The sequence below is a fragment of the Bison bison genome, unplaced genomic scaffold, assembly GCF_000754665.1.
Source record: "Bison bison bison isolate TAMUID 2011002044 unplaced genomic scaffold, Bison_UMD1.0 scf7180017864508, whole genome shotgun sequence".
Taxonomy (NCBI): Eukaryota; Metazoa; Chordata; class Mammalia; order Artiodactyla; family Bovidae; genus Bison; species Bison bison.
Window position 1 is genome coordinate 2,699,816 of NW_011495064.1, and position 25,260 is coordinate 2,725,075.

At 44.3% G+C, this 25,260-nt stretch overlaps 1 protein-coding gene across 2 annotated transcripts; it reads left to right on the forward strand.

Annotated features, from left to right (window-relative positions):
* Nucleotides 1–1,538: 1,538 nt before the first annotated feature.
* Nucleotides 1,539–25,260, forward strand: ZNF2 (zinc finger protein 2). Of its 2 annotated transcripts, none has more exons than XM_010829570.1 (5): nt 1,539–1,597; nt 6,376–6,444; nt 7,867–7,993; nt 9,300–9,413; nt 9,906–11,774. In XM_010829570.1, the coding sequence occupies exons 2-5, from the start codon at nt 6,415–6,417 to the stop codon at nt 10,910–10,912; spliced, it is 1,278 nt and encodes a 425-aa protein (XP_010827872.1). In that variant the 5' UTR covers nt 1,539–1,597; nt 6,376–6,414; the 3' UTR covers nt 10,913–11,774. The 2 variants fall into 2 exon arrangements, with proteins under 2 accessions (XP_010827872.1, XP_010827871.1); XM_010829569.1 differs by lacking the exons at nt 1,539–1,597; nt 6,376–6,444; nt 7,867–7,993; nt 9,300–9,413; nt 9,906–11,774 and adding exons at nt 14,852–15,161; nt 15,967–16,055; nt 20,375–20,477; nt 21,236–21,322; nt 23,506–25,260.

A 25,260-nucleotide genomic window follows, 5' to 3' on the forward strand; every position in this document is an offset into this window, starting at 1 on the left:
ACCACCCTTATGGCAGAAAGCGAAGAACTAAAGAGCCTCTTGATGAAAGTGAAAGAGGAGAGCAAAAAAGTTGGCTTAAAAATTAACATTCAGAAAACTAAGATCATGGCATCTGGTCCCATCACTTCATGGCAAATAGATGGGGAAACAATGGAAACAGTGGAAGACTCTATTTTGGGGGGCTCCAAAATCACTACAGATGGTGACTGCAGCCATGAAATTAAAAGACGCTTACTCCTTGGAAGAAAAGTTATGACCAACCTAGGCAGCATATTAAAAAACAGAGACATTACTTTACCAACAAAGGTCTGTCTAGTTAAAGCTATGGTTTTTCCAGTAATCATGTATGGATGTGACAGTTGGACTATAAAGAAAACTGAGCGCTGAAGAATTGATCCTTTTGAACTGCTGTGTTGGAAAAGACTCTTGAGAGTACCTTGGACAGCAAGGAAATCCAACCAGGCAATCTTAAAGGAAATCAGTCCTGAATATTCATTCAGGAAGGACTTCATGGGGTCGCAAAGAGTCAGACACGACTGAGCGACTGAACTGAACTGAACTGATGCTGAAACTGAAACTCCAATACTTTGGCCATCTCATGCAAAGAACTGACTTATTGGAAAAGACCCTGATGCTGGGAAAGATTGAAAGCAGGAGGAGAAGGGGACGAGAGAGGATGAGATGGTTGGATGGCATCACCGACTGGATGGACATGAGTCTGAGTAAACTCTGGGAGCTGATGATGGACAGGGAAGCCTGGTGTGCTGCAGTCCATGGGGTCGCAAAGAGTCGGACTTGACTGGGCAACTGAACTGAACTGAGGATCACTTGCACATCTTTTCAAACTCTCACTCTTCAGAGGGAGGCCCAGGCATCAATATGTTAAAGCTCTTCAGGTGATTCTGGCATGCAGCTACGGTTAAGAATCCCTACGATGTCTCCAACGAGGGTCCTTCCAGTAGTACCATGGAAGGCTGGCTCCTGTATGCTCAAAATGTAGGGAGTCCGCACTGCTGCCCAATTAAATACACGTATATCCTGGGTTCTTCTCTCTTAAGCAGAAAAATGTGCACTGCGCAGCCCCATCCTCAGACCCAAACTCTGCGTCTCTCCTGCCCAAACTTTATAACCGACAGTTAACAAACAACCTGAAGTAGAAACAAGGCCCTTCGGAGGGTCAGAAGACTAGAAATCCTTCTCAGTAGGGACGAGTCCCAAGGCTGAGAGAGACATATTTCCTTAGGACGGCCCTCCCATCCGAGGACCAGAGGGACGTGACATCACACATAAGCAGTACTTCCAGGGGGAACACAAGCCTCACAAGCATCCAAGACCGGTTGCTTTTTCATGATCAAGCTGCCGCACTAGCACGTAGGATTGGGTCCAGCGCCGCCAACTCGATTCAGAAGAGTACGCTCGCGCAGATCTTTATACGTCATATTAAAGCGCTCCCACCGCTGAGACTTCTGGGAAATGGAGTCGCCCAAGGCCAAGCTATGGTTGGGAGCGCGGGCGTCAGAACTCTCTGCGCAGGCGCACTGGTCTCCCGACCCGAAGAGGCGCCGTCTTCCTGGGTCCTGAGCAATCTGTGCCGGAGGTGAGAGCTGCGGGTGTGTGCTATTGAGCCGCCGAGAGAGTGCAGCGGCAGAGAGAACGGAATACTGAGAGCTTGGGAAAGGTGCAGTAGGAGTAGAAGAGGTGAAGCGGGCGGAGCCAGCCTGCAGAATGTGTGTGTGTTTGTTGTGCGTGCGGCGACGTCCCTGCTCGGACAAGTGCGGACTAGGAAAGTTGTACCCGCATCCCAGTGTGTGCGTGTTTCGTGTGGGCACTGTTAGCAGTGGCCTTTCGGCGTGCCCCCACTATATGTCAGATCCCGGCTCTGCGGTTGGAAGTTTGGAGGCTTCCTTCGCCCCTCCGGTACCTTCTTCTCATAACAATTGCTTAATAAACGTGGGTGTAATTGACACTAAATGTAGGGTTCCGCCCACTCCAGTACCTCTCTTTTCCAAAAAGCGCCTCAGATTTTCTCGTTTAGCTCCCCTCCCTAGACCTCTGTACGAGTGATACGGGGCCTTCGTGGGGGAGGTAGGATGTGATGTGGGGAAAAAAAAACATACGAAAGAAGTAGCGAAGTGATAGGCAGATTTGAGAAGTAAATGCTTTTTATAAGAGTGAAGGGTCGAGGAATAGTGGGAGACAAGGATGGGGAAAAGCACACTGGTCAGGGCATAGAGGGTCAGGACAAGACACGGTCAGCAGGATGGATTGTATGGGGCTGATTGGGGATTGACAAGAATAAAGCTAATTTTGGTGCTTTTATTCTAGAGGTCACATTCATAATTAGAGAGGGGAAGGGACTCTGTGTAGGGAGCCAGTCAGGAATGCTGGTAGTGATCATAGTCCTGAATCAAGCTGTCATGAGCCTGAATTGTGATGGTGTCAGTGGTAGGGAAAGATACAACTAACATTGCAAAAGAAGAGTCCGAAGGACCTGGTAACGAACTAGATTTGGGAGGTAAGAGAGCCAGGAGAGAGTTTGAATTTGAGGCACCTGGGAAAATAATAAAACATCTGCTGTAAGTGTAAGGGCTTCCTTGTGGCTCAGCAGTAAAGAATCTGCCTGCCAACACAGAAGACAGGTTCAATCCCTGGGTTGGGAAGATCCCCTGGAGGAAGAAATGGCAGCCCACTCCAGTATTCTTGCCTGCAGAATCCCATGGACAGAGGAGTCTGGCAGACTATAATCCATGGGGTCACAAAGAATCAGACACAACTTATTGACTAAACAATAAGGAGAACTGTAAGGGCAGGGAAAGGAATTGATGTGGGGAACTGCATAGGGACAGAGGGTTTTAAGATGCTGACAGAATGCCTAACTCAAAGTACTTAGTCATTTGGAAATGCAGGATGAGTTTGGAAGAGGGATTGGGACTAGATTCATGAAGCATTTCTGTAGACGTGGAAAATGGAGCACCAGGTGTGGATGGACTTTCTGCGAGACAGCAAGAACACTGTACACAGTCTGAGCGCTGGGCCGCGTGAGAAACTTGCCGAAACAGTCAAAAAGTTTCAGAGAAATAAAGAGAAGAGGACTGTTGGAATCAGAGCTCATAAATGGCTTGGCAGTTTTCAAACATAGTTTCAGGTGTGTGTGGGATGTGTCCGATACTCTGTGACGCCATGGACTGCAGCACACCAGGCTTTCCTGTTCTTCACTGTCTCCCGAAGTTCGCTCAAACTCATGTCCACTGAGTCAGTGATGTCATCCCACCATCTCACCCTCAGTCACCTCCCTTCTCCTCCTGCCCTCTATCTTTCTCAGCATCAGGGTTTTTTTCCAGTGAGACAGTTCTTCGAACCAGGTGGCTAAGGTATTGGAGGTTCAGCATCAGTCCTTCCAATGAATATTCAGGAGTGATTTCCTTTAGGATTGACGGATTTGATCTCCTTGCAGTCCAAAGGACTCTCAAGAGTCTTCTCCAGCATCACAATTTGAAAGCATCAATTCTTCAGTGCTCAGCCTTCTTTATGGTCCAACTGTCACACCCATACATGACTACTGGAAAAAGCATAGCTTTGACTATACAGACCTTTGTCGGCAAAGTGATATTTTGCTTTTTAAATATGCTGTCTCAGTTTGTCATCACTTTTCTTGCAAGGAGCAAGCATATTTTAATTTCATGGCTGCAGTCACCACCCAGAGTGATTTTGGAGCCCAAGAAAAGAAAATCTGTTATTACTTCTACTTTTTTCATCTTCTGTTTGCCATGTATCTTAATCAATGTGTAATACTCGAAACACACACATATAAAATTGCAATTTATCCTATCAATGAACATGCAAGTTGTTTGTAGTTTACCGTAGTGATCTTTTCCCCAATTCAGATTTGTGTTGCCACTGCAGTCATATATCAAGGTTTCCTGCCTACTTGGATGTGTTTGGAGATTTTCTAGTTTATCAGTCTGTTATTTACATGGCTATCTTTTTATGAAAATAAATCATTATAGCATAGAGATTTAAAAGTGCTAGCTGTTCCTGGGTTCAAATTCTGCCTCACCCTCTTACAAAGCCTAAATTTTCTAGTCTGTAGAACAGTACCTACCTTACTAATGTACGAACATAGAATTCAAGTGTTCTTGTAAAGAGTACTTAGCATAGTGCCTGGTAAGTAGCAAAAGTTCAGTACATGCTAGTTATTACTAATATGTCATAAAATAAAATTGTAATATGATAACATTGCCATATTAATATGATAATATCAGTGGTATTCCATTGTGTGGGTGGACTGGACCATATACACAATGGCAGCAAATCCTGTATTTTAGAAGCTTAAGATGTTTCAAATGTTTGCTCTTCTGGGACTTCCCTGGTGGTCCCCTGGTTAAGAATCCACCTTGCAATGCAGGGGACACCAGTTCTCAACTCCTGCTTCAGGAAGATTTCACATGCCATGGGGCAGCTAAGCCTGTGCACAACTACTGAGCCCAAGCTCTAGAGCCCATACTCCACAATAAGAGTAGCCCCCACTTGCCACAGCTAGAGAAGGCTCGTGTACTGCAACCAAGACCCAGCGCAGCCAAAAATAAGTAGGTAAAAAAAAAATTTTTTGATCTTCTGTAGATTAAATGAGATGACATATAGAGTGCTTAAGAGGTTGCCTCACATGGCACTCAGTAAAGGTTAGCATTAATGATAGTTAATAAAAAGCTTTGCGTATGTTTTTCCTTAGGAAAAACTCCAAAGAGGAAATTGCTGGGTCAAAAGTATGTGTTTTAAGGCCCCTGATAGAAATTACAAATTCTCCAGGCCAGAATACTGGAGTGGGTAGGCTTTCCCTTCTCCGGGGGATCTTCCCAATCCAGGGATCGAACCCAGGTCTCCCACATTGCAGGCAGATTCTTTACCAGCTGAGCCACCAGGGAAGCCCTTCTGGTGGGGTCAGAGCCTTATGGAAATCTAAGAATAGATACAGCTAGTCTATATGCAAACTGTGGTCCGGGCTGATGCTGGGGTGAAGTAGGGTTTCAGGGGCCAGGGATTCTTGGGGCTTTGCTTTCAATGCTTCACCACCAACATACCTGCCTGTGTTAGTCTATTACAGCCTGTTCTCTACCCTATGCCCCCCACATACTCATGGATTCTGCCTCCTGGTACCTTTGGCTCCTCTGACTCTCATGGCTACTTCTGTCCCTCATGATATACTTTCAGCTCATTGCCCACTGGTGGAACTAGGTTCCTTTTATTTTGTGAAAGCCTCTTAGGCTTTATGTGAATCTTTGTCATTAAACTTTACTTGAGTTAACTGAGTATATCTCAGTTTCTCACATCAAGAGTCTAATTAAGACATAGTCAAGTCAAGCATTTGAGGGATTCATGAGTGGGGCGTGGGGATTGTGTAGTCCTGAGAAGGAAGAGGGAAAGGTGTGTCTGAGGCTTGCTGAGTACTGTCCTGCAGTCAAGGCAGTGTATTCATTGATCCTTGTTATTCATTCACCCATCTAACTTGTGGTCCTGGCATTTCTTAGTTCACTATCCTGAGGATGGATGTCATCTTTTGAAACCAGACCACAAATCAGTCCACGGGTCAGCCTCTGCACTGCCCACCTGTGGCCTAATCAGCATGGCCCCAGGATTGAGACTCAGGGTCATGTGGGACAAGCTGTGGCTGCCCCAGGGTTGCTCCATTAGCACCAGGTGTTGCTGTGAGTGGGGTATTTTTCTTTTGAAGAGGCTGTGGGTGTTTCCTTGACAGGACTTGCCCATATAGCCATTCATAAAACTTCTTATACTTTTTGTCTGGTAATCATGATGAACAATCTGATCTGATCTCAGATGCTCAGTCATGTCTGACTCTTTGCAGCCTCATGGACTATAGCCTGCCAGGCTCCTCTGTCCATGGGATTCTCCAGGAAAGAATACTAGAGTTGGGTGCCATTTCCTCCCCTTTCAGGGGATCTTCCCTACCCAGGGGTCAAACCCACATCTCTTACATCTCCTGCACTGACAAGGGTCTTCTTTACCACTAGCATCACCTGGGAAGCCCCATGATGAACAATATTTAATGTGAATTTATAAAGACAATATAAGCCTTAATATAGTCTCAACTACCAGGAATAGAACTTTACCTCTAAGATCATGGTAAAAACAAGCACCACACTGTCTTCTGCATAGCCTTGCAGTCCAATTCTGGGATGGGGTGGGCTTGCTCTTGGCCTTGCTTTTCTTTGCTTTCCCTTTGTGTAGGGTGTTGAGGATGAGGGTGGGTACATAACTCACTGGTGTGTGGAGATTTTTTGCTTCATGGGTCACAAAACTACTAAACGAGACTGGTCTTTCTCACAGCCTGTTTCTCATCCCACCTCTCTACCTCATTAGGACTCGGCTCTTCTCTGCAAGGAGAGCACCCTGGAGGGAATGGCTGCTGTGTCTCCAACCAGATGCCAGGTGAGGTAGACTCTTGTGTTTCTGAAATACTGTTAGGCTCCAGAATGTAACCACTTTTCTTTCCATCTTGGGGCTTCTTTGCTCAAACCCAACCAGGTGGAGAAAGGACCCCATAAGGAGTGTCTCTTTCCCATTTGACTTGTGTTGGTATCTCTCAGTGATGTCTTCTTGGCTTGAATATGTGCCTGCTAGCCTGTCACCAGGGACACAGCCTCCATTGCCTTCACTCTGATTTTGCCTTAAAACTGATGGTAGGGGTCTGATGAGAAGGTCTGGGGAGAAGCAGGCAGTTTCTAGTTCTGATTTCCCTTTAGTACATCCACAAATGGACTGAAAGTAGGCCCCCATATTCCAGGGAGTGTTGGGTTAGGCAGAGAATGTGACACATCCTATAAAGCACCCCAGTGAGGTCGAAAGAGTCCTGGAGAGAGAGTTTTTGTGAGGGTAGGGACACACAGCTTACCCCCTTTATGCCCCAGGGCAGAGAGTTTTTACTTCTGAGCTCTGCTTAGAACCTCTGCAGACACTCTGGAGACTCATCTGGGTTTTAGACTTGGGGATAAAGATGGAACTTACAGAATCAAAGAACATCAGAGTGAATTGAGAGAAAGCCTAGAGATGATCTAATCAACACCACTATTTTAAGGATTTGTCCACACAATCACATACATTAGGGCTTCCCAGATTGCTCAGTGGTAAAGAATCCACCTGCCAATGCTAGATGCTGGAGATTTGGGTTCGATCCTTGGTCAGGAAGATTCCCTGGAGGAGGAAATGGCCACTCCAGTATTCTTCCCTGGAAAATTCCATGGACAGAAGAACATGGCAGGCTACATTCCATGGGGTCACAAAGAGTTGGACATGACTGAGCATGCATGTACGCACACTCACATAAAGACAATTGGTGCAATTGGACTAAGTTTATAGATTAGATAATAATGTCACTCCTCTCCTGATTTTTACAATTATACTGTCACTATACAAGAGAATATCCTTGTCTTTACAAAATATACACTGAAACATTAATGAGTAAAGAGGCATCATGTTTACAAGTTACTTTGGAGAAAAGATAGGCAAATGTGTATATTCTGAGACAAAGATAAAACCAATGTGGAAAATGTTAACATTTGGGGATGCTGGATGAAGGGTCTTTGTTCTATTCTTCCAAGTTTTCTGTAAGTCTGATAAAAGAGCCCCTGATACTCCAAGGCTCAGCTAGAAAAGTAGTGTGGGGTTATGACCAAAAAGTCATGCCTCAGGGCTTTTTTGCACTTTCCCCAAATGCTTCAAAACTGTTCTTTGTCAGAACCATTTTCTTTCCACTCCCGCAGCATCCTCCAAACTGTTGTCATATATGACAGTTTTGTCTGGTCCATGTAAGAGAAGGATTATGAATAAGGGAGAGCATGATTGTGTTTCCAGGACCCAGTGACATTCGAGGATGTGGCCGTAGTTTTCACAGATGAAGAGTGGAGGCGTCTGGTCCCTACTCAGAGGGACCTCTACAAGGAGGTGATGCTGGAGAACTACAACAGCATCGTCTCATTGGGTAAGGAGAACTTTCCACCAGGAGTAGACCCTGTATTGAGTTGATGTGGAGTTAAGAGGCTAATATATTGACACCTCTTCTTCTCCCACCTGAGTTGGAACCCCTGAGAGACAAGATGAAAGAGCAAAGGGATGTGACTTAGCGGTTACAATAACAGTGGCTTTCTTAATCCTGAACCCCAGCCTGGGAGGGGTCCTTGAGCTGTAAGCAGACTGGACAACCACAGGCCCCCTCACTGAGCGGCCTAGCCCTGCACCACAGAGGGCTCGCCACAACCAGAGAAAAGCCCGCACAGCAATGCAGACCCAGCACAGCCACAAATAAATTTAAAAAAATTTTTAATGGTGAGGCAGAGCTGTGCTAATTAAAATAAGTTTAAATTTATTATTATGTGAAAATCAAATTTACAATTCAGCATTATTTCATTATCCAATTTTTTTAAACCATCTGAGCCACCAGGGAAGGCCTCCAGTTTTACTTTTTTGTTCGTTTGTTTTTAATTGGGAGCCTTCTGCCTAAAATGATCTTTTACTTATAAAAGGGTCTGGCATATATTACATACAATAAGTCATGATGGATTTAGAAATTATCAACTTGTAGATATCAAAATAAATCAAATAGAAATGATTTTAGATGGGGTAGCCTTATTTTCCAAATAATGCTCTCTAATAGTTTTTTTTTTCCCCAAAAAAATTGAGATATAATTGTCATTATCCAGTTTTTAACAAAGTGTATCTATAGGTATTTTTCTGTATTAAAGTGAATAGAAAGAAAGAAATGAATACAAAATACGAAAGGTGATTTTTCTTATTGTCTGTGTCTCTAGTTTTCCTACAATGAACACAATCCACTTAAGTAAAATCATACTTAATATGTGTATGTTAGTTGTACAGTTGTGTCCAAAAATAATTGTACTAAAGCATAAACAATAAGCAAAAATGGGCACCTACATTACACATTCTTATTCAAGGTAATCTTTTTTCATTCTCATCTTCCCTGAGGTAAGGACTCTTCCTGCCATCCTACCAGTGCTAGAGCTAGGAGCATCCCATTGACTTCATGGGTGAAGAATAAACACATTAATTCAAATAGAGTCTATCCACTCTGACTAGATGCCACTTGTTCCCTTTTAGAACCTTAGTCCTGACCTCCATTCAGAGGTTCCTGCACTTCTGCATACCTGGTGTGCACGTCCTGCCTTTTGCATTTTCTCTCTGAAATACTTAAGAGGCTGGAATTCACTTTGGAATTGTTGTGTATTTTCATCACATATGACCACCTGGCTTGTTTCTTTCTCCACGAGCAGGACTTCCAGTACCCGGACCTGATGTGATTTTTCAGTTGAAGAGAGGGGACGAGCCTTGGCTAGTGGAGTTTCATGGATTTGAGGGGAAAGAAGGTGCAGAGAATGTCTCTCTAGGTAATTGAGTATGAACTGGGCAGGAGAGTTCTGTTTTGCCTTGTGGTTGGTATTTGGGTGCATGTGGGAGGGAGTACTGAGTATATTTTTCTTCAAATTCAAGTCTTCTCCTATATTGTTTATTCTCTGTCACCCACAAGTTTTCTTTTTTCCCCCTCTACACCTTAAAGTATTGTTCACCTTCATTCACCAAATGTTTCCTTTATAGACCTGTCATGTTGTCCATTCAAACCCCTCCACTTAGCTGACACTCCTACTTAATCTGGCTATTTCCCAATGGAAATTCTCCTCTTTTTTGAGATTTTTCACTACCAGTTCTATTCCCTGTTTCAGTCCCAGGTCTTGGTTTCTCCCTAGAGTGCAATACTATTTGTGGGAGGAAGCAAAGTGACTGTCATTACTTTTCAGATTTATCACAGTATCCCTCCTTTCTGTGCTAACATTTCCTAACCCAGGAAAGAAACAGGCATCTGTATTTTCTATCCATTCCAGATTGGGAGACTAAGCCTGAGATTCAAGGTGCTTCAGAAGAAGAAAAATCAGAAGGATCATTGAAGGAAAATCTTGGAAGAAAAGGTCCTCCATCTCCTAAAGTTGAAGTTTATGTACTGGATGGCAGGTTGGGAACAGAGAAGGAAAGCCCTACAGTTGAGGCCTGCAAGAAACCCCCTTCTCTGGAGGAAAGCTTGCGGCACAGGGCAACGCCTCCCAAGAAATTTCTCACTAAAGAGAGAGACCAGGAATGCAGTAACTGTGGGAAGACCTTTTTTGACCACTCCTCCCTCATCCGTCATCAGAGAACTCACACTGGTGAGAAGCCCTATGACTGTCCCGAATGTGGGAAAGCCTTCAGCCACAGGAGCAGTCTCAGCAGACACCTGATGTCACACACAGGAGAGAGCCCCTATGAGTGCAATGCCTGTGGGAAAGCTTTCTTCGACCGTTCGTCTCTGACTGTACATCAGCGAATTCATACTGGAGAGAAACCCTTCAAATGCAGCGAGTGTGGAAAAGCCTTCTTTGACCGCTCGTCCCTTACCCGCCACCAGAGAATCCATACTGGAGAAAGTCCTTATGAATGTAACCAGTGCGGGAAAGCCTTTAGCCAGAAAAGTATTCTTACACGACACCAGCTAATCCACACAGGCCGGAAGCCATATGAATGTAATGAGTGTGGGAAAGCCTTCTATGGGGTCTCGTCACTGAACAGACATCAGAAAGCCCATGCTGGAGAACCTCGCTACCAGTGCAGCGAGTGTGGGAAGGCTTTCTTTGACCGCTCCTCCCTGACTCAGCACCAGAAGATTCACACTGGAGACAAGCCATACGAATGCAGCGAATGTGGGAAAGCCTTCAGCCAGAGGTGCCGGCTCACACGACACCAGAGAGTTCACACAGGAGAGAAGCCGTTTGAATGCAGCGTGTGTGGCAAAGTCTTTAGTTCTAAATCATCAGTTATTCAGCATCAACGGCGTTACGCCAAACAGGGAATAGACTGAGTTGGGTGATAGCTTTAGTCCAAGGATCTCCACGAAAACTCAAGATAGGTCTTCCCCCTCTTAAATCCATCACCTGGTCATCACACCTATGCTGGCTACCCCTCTCCTTTTTCTGCCTCTCTGCACCCACAGTGTTTGAAGAAACACTGTCCACCCACTGTGTTACAGAGCTGATGTGGGATGCCAGAAATTAGGATGTGACTTTAAAGAGTCAGCATTCTGAAGACATTTGTCAGACACTAGGGACAAAGGTTAGGAGGCAGTCCTCAGACAAACCTCTTGTCCGAAGCCCCAGGCATCACTGCACTTTATATAACTGGAGGCCACAGCTGGACAGGAAAAGCACCCTTTATGTCAGGGCAGCACTGTTGTTTCCAGAAGTTCTTTTTTTATAGCCGTTAGTCCCTCTCTCTTGGAGGACTTTGTGCACTGACCTTGTCCTGTTGTGTCCCAGCATCTAGATCTCTTAATACCACTACTAGTAGCCAGCACTTATTGAGCGCTTATTATGGATTAAGCACTCAGCTGAGAGTTTTGCAAGAAGGAAATTATTTGGTCCTTTCAACAACCCTCTGAAGTAGGTACTGTTATTCCCCACAATTTACAGATGAGCAAACTGAAGTTTACAGAGAGTAAATAACTTGTCCAACATAATGGCTAGTACAAGGAAAGTCAGGTCTTGAATACAGGTCTTCCTTCAAAATCTCTTTACCATAAGGCTATAAGGTTTGCTTTATAACTTATGTATGTGTATTATCTCCTCAACTAGATTGTAAGCAGAGACATGACTTATATGTCTTTGTATCTCACACAGTGCCTTGCAAATAATAGGTGCTCAATAAATATTTATCTGAATTAATAACTTTTTGACTACCAAGTTCTATTTAAAACACCTCTTAGAGTCACAGCCTTTCTCTGAATTTCAGTCTCACCTGTACTTTTGTCATCTTGGGCTTCTATTACTGTAGTAGTCGCTCCCTGATCTGAATTATTTCCTCCTCTTTATTGAGGAGGGGGATATCCAGCTATGGCCCAATAACAGGCAAACCCCAAATAAACAAAGATTCGTTTCTCACATAAAATCGGATGTGAGTCAGTCCTCACCCTCATCATTTAGAATATGTTGCCTCCAATGTCATCATGGGGGGTATTCTGGGATAATTTTAATGGCCATAACTTATATCTCATAAATTAGAACCCAGCATCAAAAGGCTAGAAAGTCAACAGGCACCTCATTGGTTAATATCAACAACTCCTCTCACAAGTTACATTTTTCCATATCACTGTTAGGTCAGCCTTTCCAAGTGATCCCCTTCCTGCCCACCATTGCCTTATTCAAGACCTAAAATAGCTCCCTGTTTAATGAAGGTGTCTCTGAATATTTAAAGTCTGCCCTGACATGACCCTGCATTACTCAACTTGAAGCCCTGACTCCCCAGATCCTTCTGTTCCCTGTTGTTTAGTCACTAAGTCATGTCTGACTTTTTTGACCCCATGTACTGTAGCCCACCAGGCTCCTCTATCCATGGGATTTCCTAGGCAAGAATACTGCACTGGGTTGCCATTTCCTTCTCCAGGGGATCTTCCCAACCCAGATATAGAACCCATGTCTCTCGCACTGCAGGGGGAGTCTTTACCACTGAGCCACCAGGTAAGCTCTATTTCCTGGGCCCTGCCCTATATTTTTATTTTCTTGAAGGTGAGGCACCAGGCAACTTTGACTCCAGGCATCTGAATTCCCTTTCTGTTTACTTAAGATGAAGCCCAGAAGACCTGATTCTGAAAGACTGTCTGGAATGTAGCTACCCTGCATGAACCCTAATGGACCAAGATCCATTTCTCCCTGGGAGTTGAAATCTAGTTCAAGAAACTGGATTGCCAAACAGACCCTTTCCTAATCTACTCAACCCTACTGGTCTACCTGTCTTAAAGCAGTTGAGCAGCAGGGAAGACTTTTCACATGCGGACTTTCAAAGCAACTTGAGTTAAAACCAGAGTGCAGAATCTGTTGGAGTGGATAATATGTGCTATTATTTAATAATGTCAAGTAGAAAATAAAAGGAACTACTGCCAAACTTTTGGCTGATGACTGTCTCTGAGAGTTCTGAATCTTTATTGGCTTGTTAAAAGTAAGCTGAAGGTCCAGTATTTCCCTAAGATGCTCTGCCATTGTCAGCAAGATTAGACAAGAATGAATTCAGAATTCTAATCGACATTTGGGTAAAGTGATAATTGAAACAGAGTGGGAACATAAATTCAGCAGTTCTCCTTTTGTTACCTTTTAAAACTTAGAGATGTGCAGAGCATTTTTAAAAGGTGAAGTACCTTTCCATCTCCTGCCAACAATTCTGAGGAAAGGGCCATTTAACTCTTAACTGATACCTCCCAGTAGGACATGGAGTAGTGGAGGCTTCCCATTTTGAGGTTTTAGCTTCACCAGATGGCCACTAATAAGATCAAATGTTGGAATCAGAAATTGGCATTCTTAGCATATAATAAGGCAAAAGACTTGGTAGCGTTTGTAGGGTTTTAGCCTAAGATTTTAAAAGTGGTTTTGAAGAAATGAAATAATTTATCTGGTGCTTAAATAAACCCTAACTTTTAAGAGAGAACTGAAAACTTACCATGCAGATTACCAGAAGCACTCCAGGAATCAACTCGTCAAAGAAAAGGATGAACTCTGAGATGAAGTGAGTATGGTACAGCAAACCTGTGCAGCAAAGCCTGGGGCAGATAACTAGTGGGACTACTAATCCCAGAAATTTATCTGGGATGCCAGGTTGGCCAGCTTCGGAGCTCTGCAGCACTCACTCCCTCACTCATCCCCAGGCCTGTGCTACTAAGAATACATTAACCCCCACAATAACCAGAGGTGAGGAGGAGTTGGGGAGCAAGGTTACCGTGTGTCAGTCACTAGGTAACATGTTGATAAAGCCAGAATTCTGATTCCTCAAGAAGTCGAAGAGAAAAACTGCTGTGGATGTTAAATTCCTAAGTGGTCTCTGCTACTGAGACGGGACTTCTATGGTAAAAAAGCAGAAAGTAGTTGAAGTGGCCCATGTTGAGCTGAGGTGATCCTTTCCAGTTTTTCCCTCTTCCATGGTGATTCACTGGTTCCCTGTTTACCTCTCTTAATATCAACTTTCACGTCAAAGTTACTGGCCTTTGATGGCACTGGAGCTTCTTAACGAAGACAGGAATGCTTTGCTGGAAGGATGTGCTAAACACAACGACAGACTAGAAGGCAACAGTGACCCTCAAATTTAAATTTAGGAAATCTAATAAATTTAGGAGAACTCAAGGTCAATCCACCCTTAAGACAATGGGGACTCACTGGGGACCAATGGGTTTTTATACCAAGGGATTCCAACTCCACTCTGCTGTTTTGTGAGACCAAGATCTAATTTTTGAGATTCTACTTTTCCTTATACCAAGGTGCTGCCTGGTTACTTGAGGTAATCTCTGTCTCCACCCCACCCCCACCCCGAGCCGCAATGGTGTGGAGGCGCTGTAGAGGGGAAGCGACGGAGTGAACAGCCGTTGGGACGCGGGCGCCTACCCTCCGAGGGAGCACAGTGGCCAGAGAGAAATCCTGGTGGGTGGGTGGCGCCCTCTGCCAGTTACAGTTGCGGAGAGTGAATGTCCCTCTCGAGGCGGCTTTTGGTTCGACAGAACACGTCCTCTGGGGTCAGAGCCCAGAGTAGACACTGAGGAAGCGGCGGCCCCTGTGGCGTCCGGGAAGGAGCTCTCCGAGGGACTGAGCACCTCTAGAGACCCAGCACAGCCGCGAGGCTCCACGGATGCACAGCCCCCAGCGCAGAATGTAGCCTGGCCAGCCGCCCGCGGGGTCCTCAGGAAAGCAGCATCCGGTGATGCCCGTCGCGCCTTGCGGAGGATTCTGGGAATTGTAGTTCAGCAACGAGTTCGGGCCGGCGCGACTCAGCCCCGCAGGCTCCTAGATGCCTTTGTCGCCCGCCGAGCCTACTCAGTGTTGTTCATGAGGTCGAGCCTGGGGTCCAGGAGGGCTGAGTGCGTGTTCTCTTGAGTCTGAGTGCCCGGAAGGAGGGCCGGGGAGGGCCCCCGGGTGGAGGGCGCCGAGCTGCCCAGCGAGGGTCGCGCGAGCGTTCCCGGGCCTCTAGGTGGACTGGCGCGGTGGACCCCAGGCCCCTCGCGGGTTCGCCGCTCCCTTTTCCTGCAGTCGTCACCAGCGCTAGCGTGGAGAGAGTCACCATGGAGCCGAAGGGCAGAGGTGAGGATTTCAGAGGGATGCCGCCTGCTGGAGAGAAAAAAGGAGAAAGGCTGCCCTCTGGCTGGGGCAGGCTCAGGAAGAACACAGAATTCTCCTACTAGTTGATCTCACTTTGGGGTTTAAGGGGAGCCCCCGACCTGCATTGCCCTGCTTTTCTTTCGGGTGCCCTGCCATCTCTAAGTTGATGTATGCCTTCTTTGCCCACGAAATCGACAGATCTGAACATTTGGCTTTTTGATAATGACAGTTGTTCTCACAGGAGCCCTGTAAGGCTGTTGTAGAGGAGAGAGAATATCCAAATGGACCCATTTGGCAGATGGGGAAAGTGAGGATTTGAGAAGTCACAGGATTTGTTTAGTGCCGTGGATTTTTTTCCCACATGGCCCATTGCTTTTCTGAGAAAGCCAGTATTCAAAAAGAATTTAAATTCTTTCATCTAGTTAAATTCTTTCATCCTGTGAACCTGGAATAGCACAGGAATGACTCATTAAGTGAGGCAGGGATTGACATAAGCGGGACTTCGCGTTTCTTTTGACTGTCACTCAGCAGATAAGAGATATAAATGAATATGTCTTTAAGTGTCCAGGATCTTACAGCAGTGTTCTGTTGGAATTTAAAGGCAGGGTATCGGTAGGAGATTCCTGAGGCAGCCATGGTCATGGCTGTCTTGCTTCAGAGATATTGTGGAATTGTCCGTTGGTTCCCTGTGTTGATTCTTCCTAGGTAACAAGTAGTTGTATCTGGCAGTTTCTGGGAGTTTACTGCAAACAAGAGTAGTCACCCTGGTTCCTGTTTCTATTTATAGGGTCACTTTCTGAGAATTCAGACCTTCCTCAGGCTGGAAACCCAAAAGAAAATGGCCTGACCACTGTGCTGCTGACCTGTGCATCCCAGGTGGGTTTAAATTTCTTATTTTTTTCTGTTCTCGGGACATGAATATGATTTCCTGCATTGTTATGGATTTGCTCAGCCCTGATTCCTAGCCCACTGGCTTCATCGTGTTAAACTGATGAGTGATGAACCTGATAGTAATTACTCCTGTCTTATGCAGAACTTTCCCTCCTGGCACAACTTCTCTGTCTGCTTAGTGCTAGATGTGCACAAGCTCTTCTGTCTGTAATTGGCCTGCTAGTGAGATGCAAAGGAATAAAAGCCAGTTGCCTCTGCCTCCTGAAGTTTACTGAGGAAACAAGGTTTAGATAAGGAAGATAGTTAAACAGGGGCTTCCCTGGTGGCCCAATGGTTAAGAATCCACCTTGCGATACAAGGGACACTAGTTGAATCTGTGGTCAGGGAAGATCCCACGTGCCTTGAGGCAACTAAGCCCTTGCACGGCAACTAATGAGCCCATGTGCCACAACTACCGAAGCCTGCACACCATGGAGCCTGTGCTCTGCAGCAAGAGAAATGACCGCAATGAGAAGCCCTCGCACTGCAGCTAGAGAGTACCCCTCGCTTAACACGATTAGAGAAAGCCTGCATGCAGCAACGAAAACCTAGCACAACCAAAAAAACAAATAAATATTTTTTTAAAAATAATTAAACAGCAAGAAGAAATATATATTTTTCTAAATGCAGAAAATTTTTAAATACGGAAATTACTAGTACAATGAAGCATTAAGTAAGTAAGTAAGTGAAGTCACTCAGTCGTGTCCAACTCTTTGCAAACCCATGGACAGTAGCCTGCACCAGGCTCCTCCGTCCATGGAATTTTCTAGGCAAGAGTACTGGAGTGGGTTGCCATTTCCTTCTCCAGGGAATCTTCCCAACCCAGGGATTGAACCCAGGTCTCCCGCATTGTAGACAGACGCTTTACCATCTGAGCCACCAGGGAACTCCACAACAAAGCATTATGCTCCAGTTAAAAAAAAAATTTAATCAATTACAAAAAATTTCACTTCTGACCACAGACTATACAGTTGCCTTGTAAGAGTGGTGGCCACCAAATGAACATCATTTCCTTTCATTATTTGTATATAAGGGTTTAATTCTTGACTGTAAAATAGTAAGATTTTTAAATAAAGAAACTTTTCAAAATCAAAAAAAGAATAGAAAGAAATTATTAGTACAGACAAGTCATCATAGGCCTTGAAGAGGTTTTCCATCCTCTAGAGTATTTAGGGGGGGAAGTGCTGGCATAAAAGCTGCATTTTGAAAGACAAGAGCAAGTACATAGTTGGAAAATAGGATATAGGAATATTCCAAGAGAGAGAACAGCTTTGGATAAAAGTCTCCAAGTGATGAGAGAGTCAGAGATTTTCAGAAGGTGTGTCACTGTGGAGTGAGCTGGATGGAGTGTGTTGAGAGAAGCATATGCCTGTTGTAGCCAGACCACAGGAAAGTCTACACAGGATCTTTTTTTAACTTTTTATTTATTTTTTGAAATTTATGCTTAGCTGTGCTGGGTCTTTTTGCTGCGCTCAGGCCTTCTCTGGTTGCCACAGAGGGGGCTACTGTTTGTTGTGGTGCACGGGCTTCTCACTGTGGCGGCTGCCCTTGTTGCAGAGCACGGGCTCTAGGTGTGTGGGCTTCAGTAGTTATGGCAGAGGGGCTCGGTAGTGGTGGTCCACGGGCTTAGTTGCTCCTTGGTGTGTGGACTTCCTGAATCAGGTATCGAATCCGTGTCCCCTGCATCGGCAGGCAGATTCTTAACCACTGGGAAGGGTTAACCACTCTTCCTAACCACCAGGGAAGTCCCACACAGGATCTTATTCCAAAGATAGATAAGGCCCCATGAAAGTTTTTAGAGTCCCAACAGGACAAAACATGCCATGACTGATTAAAGAGAGAAGCTGAGTCAAGGTGCCCTGTAGGATCTGGTCCAGGACCCTGGTAGAACAGCCCATCGTCCTCATACCCGCCTCACAGCATCCAGGTGCTGACAATTTATGCAAACCTCTGGGAGGAAACACCAGTACTGATTCTGACCTGAATGGCTAGATGTCTTTCAGAGGAGGAGAAGTAGGTGACAGAGGATGAGATGGTTGGGTGGCATCACCAACTCAATGGGCATGAGTTTGAGCAAACTCCAGGAGACTGTGAAGCACAGGGAAGCCTGGTGTGCTGCAGCCCATGGGATTGCAAAAAGTCGGACACAATTGAGAAACTGAACAACAACAGCTTTCAGAGGAAAGAGGGGAAATCTACTGTCTACTGGGCAGTGCGTGATTGGTTTACTCACCCTCCAGGCCCCACACAGGCACACTGAGCAGCAGTTCCCTCCGTAAATGAGTTTGATTGCTGAGGTTTTCTCAGAACTAAAGCCTGAAAGGAAGTGCTCGATAGTCTGTCCCCGCTACCTTGCTTGTAAAGAAAAGACAGTGTGCAAATTATATCGCCTGTGCTGAACACTCCTGAGGCATATGACCTTAAGGGACCCTAACTTAAAATGGGAAGTGACTTCATAGTTCAGGTATAGAAAAATAGTTAACTTATTTTGAGCAGAGAATATTCAAGTAGGTAGTTCTTTTAACTTTATTTCATTATGTGAATTACTTTACCAATTGTTTTTGGAGGATATAAATACATATGTGTGTATGTGTAGTCATAATTGGGGCTTAAAATGCTGTTTTATAAATAAATCTATATGTGTAGCAAACATCTTAATTTTTTTTAATATATACACACTGAACAAACTTTTTAGCCAGTCCAATGCATTTATATTCAAGGGGCTGTGGCAAAAGTGGTGTTTCAAAGAAAGCCATAACTGGTCCATTTGCTACCATCCCAAGGACTGATCTGTTTCAATATGTCTCCTTTAACTTGAAGTTGTATAGAAAAAAGTTTTAATAGAATTGAAAAAATTATGAGACATTTATCATTCATGAACAGATTCAGCTATAGATTCAAAGGAACGTTACCCACCCTGCTCACTCTCCCTACATTTGAGTGAACAGTCTAAACCTTTTGCCTGTCGTCTAGGTCAAGGGAAGGTAAAGTAAACACTTCTGCAGTGGTTTCAGCATTTGGTAAACTTCCGTTCCCCTCTGTCCCCATGCACACTTTCATAGAATACCCTGTTTAAACTTGTTTCTATTCATTCTTGTTCGAACGTTCCTCCTTTCAACTCGTTGACATATATTTACAGTGTTCCTGCTCTGTGCCAGAGACTAGGGCTGCTTCATTGAGCCAAATTAAACCTGGTCTCCGCTCCTGTGGAGATTAGCGTCTAATGGGACAAACAGACGTTCATCACAGAGTCCTCTCACCATGTGCCTAACCCAGGAAAAGGGAAAACCCATGGTGCTACAACCTAGAGAGTCAGGGAAGGCTTCCCTGAGCTGAGAGCCAAAGTGTGAGTAGGATCAAAATAGCTGAAAGGGGGACTTCCCTGGTGATCCAGTGGTTAAGACTCCCTGCTTCCAATGCAAGGGGCACAGGTTCGATCCCTGGTATGGAAACTAAGATCCCCCATGCCACATGGCATAGCCAAAAAAATTTTTTAATAAATACACTTTTTTTAAAAAAACACCTGAAAGGATGGGGCAAAGGGGGAACTTTCAGGAACAGGAAGCAATGTGTATAAAGGGGCAGAAGTAGTTGTTGTCCACATTTCAGGCAGCCACCAGCTGGAGCACAGAGAATACAGGAGCAATGGAGTGAGATGGGATAGAGAGTAGATGGTGGGGGTGGGTGGCAGAGTAGTCAGACTGATTGGGGAAAAATGGCGAAAACACTTTAGGAACTCATAATAATTGGGGCTTAAAATGCTGTTATATAAATAAATCTATATACTGTGATATGTGTAGCAAGCATCCTAATTTTTTAAAAAAATATATTGGACTGATTATATTGTCAAAGGAAAACTAGAGGGAAAAGTAATTCCTATTTATTGAATTTCTTGTATTTTTAAACCCTACCATAAAGAAAGTGCTTAATTTATAATTACATTTCCTCTACTCTCCCATGTCTAAATAGTAAGGATTTCTATAGTTCTATCATTTAACTTGTCGATACGTAAACTTGGGAAGTTGGTATCCTCTGATTTTACCCTGAAGATGTTCCTTCCCAGCTGCAGGTTTATTCGATTCTGGTGCATGGAGGTCAGGAGCGAGTCTGTGGTTGTAAATACATCAGTGTTGGAATGGTAGAGGTCATTTTGCCTAACCTTCCTATTCTCCCTGTCTTCCTTCTCCTATGCCATCTTCTTGAGTCCTGCCCAGAGGCTTCTGGTAGGAGGTCCCTTGGTGAGCACTGATGTGGTTGGTTTTCAGGGATCGATGATGAGGGACATGGCCGAGGCTGTCACCCAGTGGGAACAGCTGAACCCTCCGCAGGGAGGTGAGCCTAAGAAGCCTAGGAATCTGGTCTTGCTCGGTAAGCAGCACTCCCACCCCACCCCCACCCTGTGAAATTACCCAGTGTGGTACCTTGGCTTCCTCAGTTCCTAGGAGCTCTGAGGTTCTTAGATGAAATGATTCCTAATCCTGGTGTAAGGCAGGTACCTTCTACTCTTTGTTTCTAAACACAGGCTTAACACTTCTAGAATCAGAAATGAACACCTTTTAAAAATTGTATTTGCCAAGGCAATAGCCATCCTTCTTCCCTATTTCCTGACTGAGGATGCTGAGACAAAGCTCTAGGAGAAACACCTCTTAAGAAATGGGTGTGGAGAAGGAATGGGAACCCACTCCAGTATTCTTGCCTGGGAAATCCCATTGACATAGGAGCCTAGTGGGCTACAGTCTATGGGGTTGCAAAGAGTTGGACACTTGGCAACTAAACAACAGCAAACACTATCAAGCAGATTGTGATTTGGGAAGTATGTCTTCATGAAAATGGTACATAAAATGGAGAGTGAAGTGACCTAGCAATATGGAATGTAAAGTTTTATAAGAAATGTGTATAGAATAATAGTTGCAAATATTCAAATAATAAATCTGTGGCTAAAGGGAGGAAAAAAAAGGAAATGGGTGCTTATTCTTTTAATAGGGAGAGGTTCTGAACTCAAGTAGACCCCATATCAATCTTCCTAACTTCTTCAGAGAAATCCTGTCTTATCCTGTTCTCTCTGACAAGCAACTCGCTAACACTGAACATATACAGTGAGACTCCTTTTTCTTTCCTGTAAACAGGGCTTCCAATTTCCAAGCCTGATGTAATCTCTCAGTTGGAGAGTGGGGAGGTGCTGGAAAGAAAAGTCTCAAAAGCAGCTAATCCAGGTGAGTGACTGTCAGAAACCATGAACAGGAAACCCAGATGGGAACAGCATCTTAGAAATGCTTGACTTTGCTAGACCCAAGGAAAGGTTAAAGTGCCGTTCTCCTGGGCCTCATTGTATCTCTGTGGATGATGATCTGTTGTAAAGTCATAGGTTTATTTTTTGGTGAACAAATACTTTCCATCCTTTGAAATTAGTTCTCTTCTCCAAATAAGGTGAAGTGAAATCAGCTCTTAAATATTTATTAGTAATTTGGGTTCAAGGCTCTAAACCAGGCTTTTTAATGTATGCTATTTTATTAATATCTCTTCAGGATAAGTTGACTTTTTGTCTCAGACCAGTGACCATAAATTGGTCTCTGAGTGTGCCCTTGCCTTACTGTCTATCTAAACGGGGGCAGCATAGCTTAGTGGTTAAGAGTGCAGACTTTGGAACCACTTTTCCTGGGTTCAAAGCCAATTTGAACTACTCATCAGCTCTAACCGCTAACAGGTGAATTATCCGTTTGTTTGTTTAGTCAGTAGGTTGTATCGAGCTCTTTTGCCACCCATGGACTATAGCCTACCAGGCTTCTCTGTCCATGGGGGATTTCTGGACAAGAATACTGGAGTGGGTTGCCATTTCCTTCTCCAGGGGATCTTTCAACCCAGGGGCTGAACCCATGTCTCCTGCATTGGCAGGTAGATTCTTTGCCATCTGAGCCATCTTGGAATTATCCATTCTGTGACTCAAATTTCCCAACAGTAAAATGGGGAATATGTAATGCAGATAACAATAGCTCTTAACTCATAGGGTAGTTATGAGGATCAAATGAAATAGTCTAAGAGAAATGCTTAGAACAGTACCTGGCTATATGCTAAGCAAATGATAACTAAGGATTAAGTCCTGCTAACTCTTTGAAAGATTTGAGCCTGTCACTTCTGTCAAACTGGATGCTGTAATAGACCACCAGCTAATTATACTTTCTTTAATTTTTTAATTATATTTTCTTATCCTTGTCTACTTAGGCAGCATATTACTGCCAGATTCCCCACTGTGAGCTACTTAACTCTTCCAGTTCCGTATTCCTCTTCCTGCCCTCAAGACCTTTGCTAATCTACCTGCCTAGTCATTGTACCTTCTCTCTTCAGCTTGAACCCTTAACACCAGACAGGCAAGTCTCTGACTACCCTGCACTAACCATGTGTTCTCTGTGAATGTTTGGAGCTTCAGTTCTTCCACTCCCCTTAGCCGAAAGTCCATTTGCCTTTAACCTGTTTCTACCTACTTGTCCTTAAAAATCCCAGCACTTCCCTGATTATATGTCATTGAGAACATTGTATTGTATTGATTTATGTCATGTAAAGTCTTGGTTGGAATGGATACTGATGACCATTTAAGCCTGGAATATTTAAACATTGCTAGCAGTGCAGCTTTCCCCATCCCCTCCCCCAAACTCTTACTAAGAAGTCTAGAATTTGAGGCCCAGTCTGGACTAATGTGAGTCTGTGAGGGGTTTGAACTTCTACTCCCCACACACTGCTCATTTTTTGAAAAAACTTGGTTCTGGCTTACTCTTTCCAGTGTTTTCAGTGTGGAATGATCAGAGCTGCTAAGTTGCCTTTCAATTACTAATTTAATTTGTAGATCTGGACTACCTTGAATGCTAGCTTCTAGGATTTTGTGTCACACTCTGAGACAGTGGAACCAACAAAGAGTTTTGTGTTAAGTGGTATGGTTTTAGAAGTTCAGTCTGCTAGCAGTGATTGGGACATACTAGAACAAGAAAAGATTGGTGGTGAGGTCAGCTGACAATGGACTTTCTCAGAACATGATGCTCTGATAAGGCTGTGACAGTGGGCAGTCCCTGGCAGACCATCCCTCTCTGATCCCAGCCCAGTCTCCACCAGACCATGTTTGTTATCTGCTGTTTTCCCCCTCACCTCTGTTTCGTCCTGTTCTATTACTCTTTCTCATTTCCTCCCCTGCTAGACACAGTAGTGTCTCCCGTTATGCCTCTGCACCCCTTTGCCCAGTCATCTTTCTTTTCTCATACTCTCTCAAGGTTGCAAGGCTATTTGTGAGGACTTCCAAGCTCCTCTGTTCCCCATAAGCATTTTTTGTTTGTTTCATTATTTTCCTTTCACAGCAATTATTTTTCTCCCAGTGTAAGAAATGATAACATTGTAGTTTTGTTTATTTCAGACTGGGGTACAGGACCACAGAACAAGGAGGTAACCCCAGAGCAGGACATTCCTGAAGAAGAATCAACCCCTGGGGTGTTAGTAGAGAGATTTCCAAAGGAAAGTCCCAGTGAATGTGAAGATTCTTTAAAGAATCAGCAGGAAAACCATGAGAAACATTTAATACAAGAGGGTGTCCCTCAGACGAAACCTTCTGGGGAGAGAAGCTACCAGTGTGATGAATTTGGAAGAAATTTTAGTCGGAGGTCATTACTTGTCCAACAGCAAGGAGAGAGACGACATAGTCGTGATTCATTTAAAAAGAACTTGAAGCAAAATTCAGATCTAATGAAACATGAGAAAATCTGTGCAGGAAAGAAACCTTGGAAGTGTAACGAGTGTGAGAAGGCCTTTAGTTATTACTCAGCTTTTGTCTTGCATCAGCGAATTCACACAGGAGAAAAACCCTATGAATGTAATGAATGCGGTAAAGCCTTCAGTCAGAGCATACACCTGACTCTGCACCAGAGGATTCACACAGGAGAGAAACCTTACAGATGTCACGAATGTGGGAAAGCCTTCAGTCACCGCTCAGCCCTTATTAGGCATCATATAATTCATACTGGAGAGAAACCTTATGAATGCAATGAATGCGGGAAGGCCTTCAATCAGAGTTCATACCTCACTCAACATCAACGAATTCATACTGGAGAGAAACCTTACGAGTGTAATGAATGTGGGAAGGCCTTCAGCCAAAGCACATTCCTTACCCAGCATCAGGTCATCCACACTGGAGAGAAACCTTATAAGTGTAATGAGTGTGGAAAAGCTTTCAGTGATCGCTCAGGCCTCATTCAGCACCAGAGAACTCATACCGGGGAGAGGCCTTATGAGTGTAATGAATGTGGGAAGGCCTTTGGCTACTGCTCAGCCCTGACTCAACACCAGAGAACTCATACTGGGGAGAAACCCTACAAGTGCAACGATTGTGCCAAAGCCTTCAGTGACCGTTCAGCCCTTATCCGTCATCAGAGAACACACACTGGAGAGAAACCTTACAAGTGTAAGGACTGTGGAAAAGCCTTCAGCCAGAGCTCATCTCTTACAAAGCATCAGAAAACTCACACTGGAGAAAAACCCTATAAGTGTAAGGAATGTGGAAAGGCTTTCAGCCAGAGTTCATCCCTTTCTCAACATCAGAAAACTCATTCTGGAGGGAAAATCAGGGAATATGGAAAAGCCTTTAGTGAGCATTCAGCCTTCAACCAGCAAAAGAGAATTGATACAGGATAAAAGCAATGTAAATGCAATACATTCAGAACATCCTTACTGAACAATTACTATAATGCTGTGAGGGCTACAAAGGAATTAAGAATATGTTACAAAAGAGATTTATTTGAGAAGTCATTGGTGATATGGGACATAGCTTACTCAGAATGTGAGAAAAGGGTTTTGCATTTTTTTTAAATATCCTGTCAGAGGACACTGTGAATTTCCCTAGGGAGAGAGGAAAATTGTTTCCAACACCCTGATGTGTATGTAAGCTACCAAATCCTTGCACAAGAAACAGGGTGTGCCATGATGGAAAGAGGACATCTTGACTGGGCTAGATGGTCTCATAATGCTAAGGGGATGATATTTTAAAGGGATAAATGGTCCCTTTAGGCAAATTGAAGGGGTAGAAATCAGAGGTTGGCAATTTGCATTGTCTGTCCAGAGTTGAGAGTGGTGGTGGAAGAGATGTTGTCCTTGGTCTTAAATACAAGAATTAAGTGTG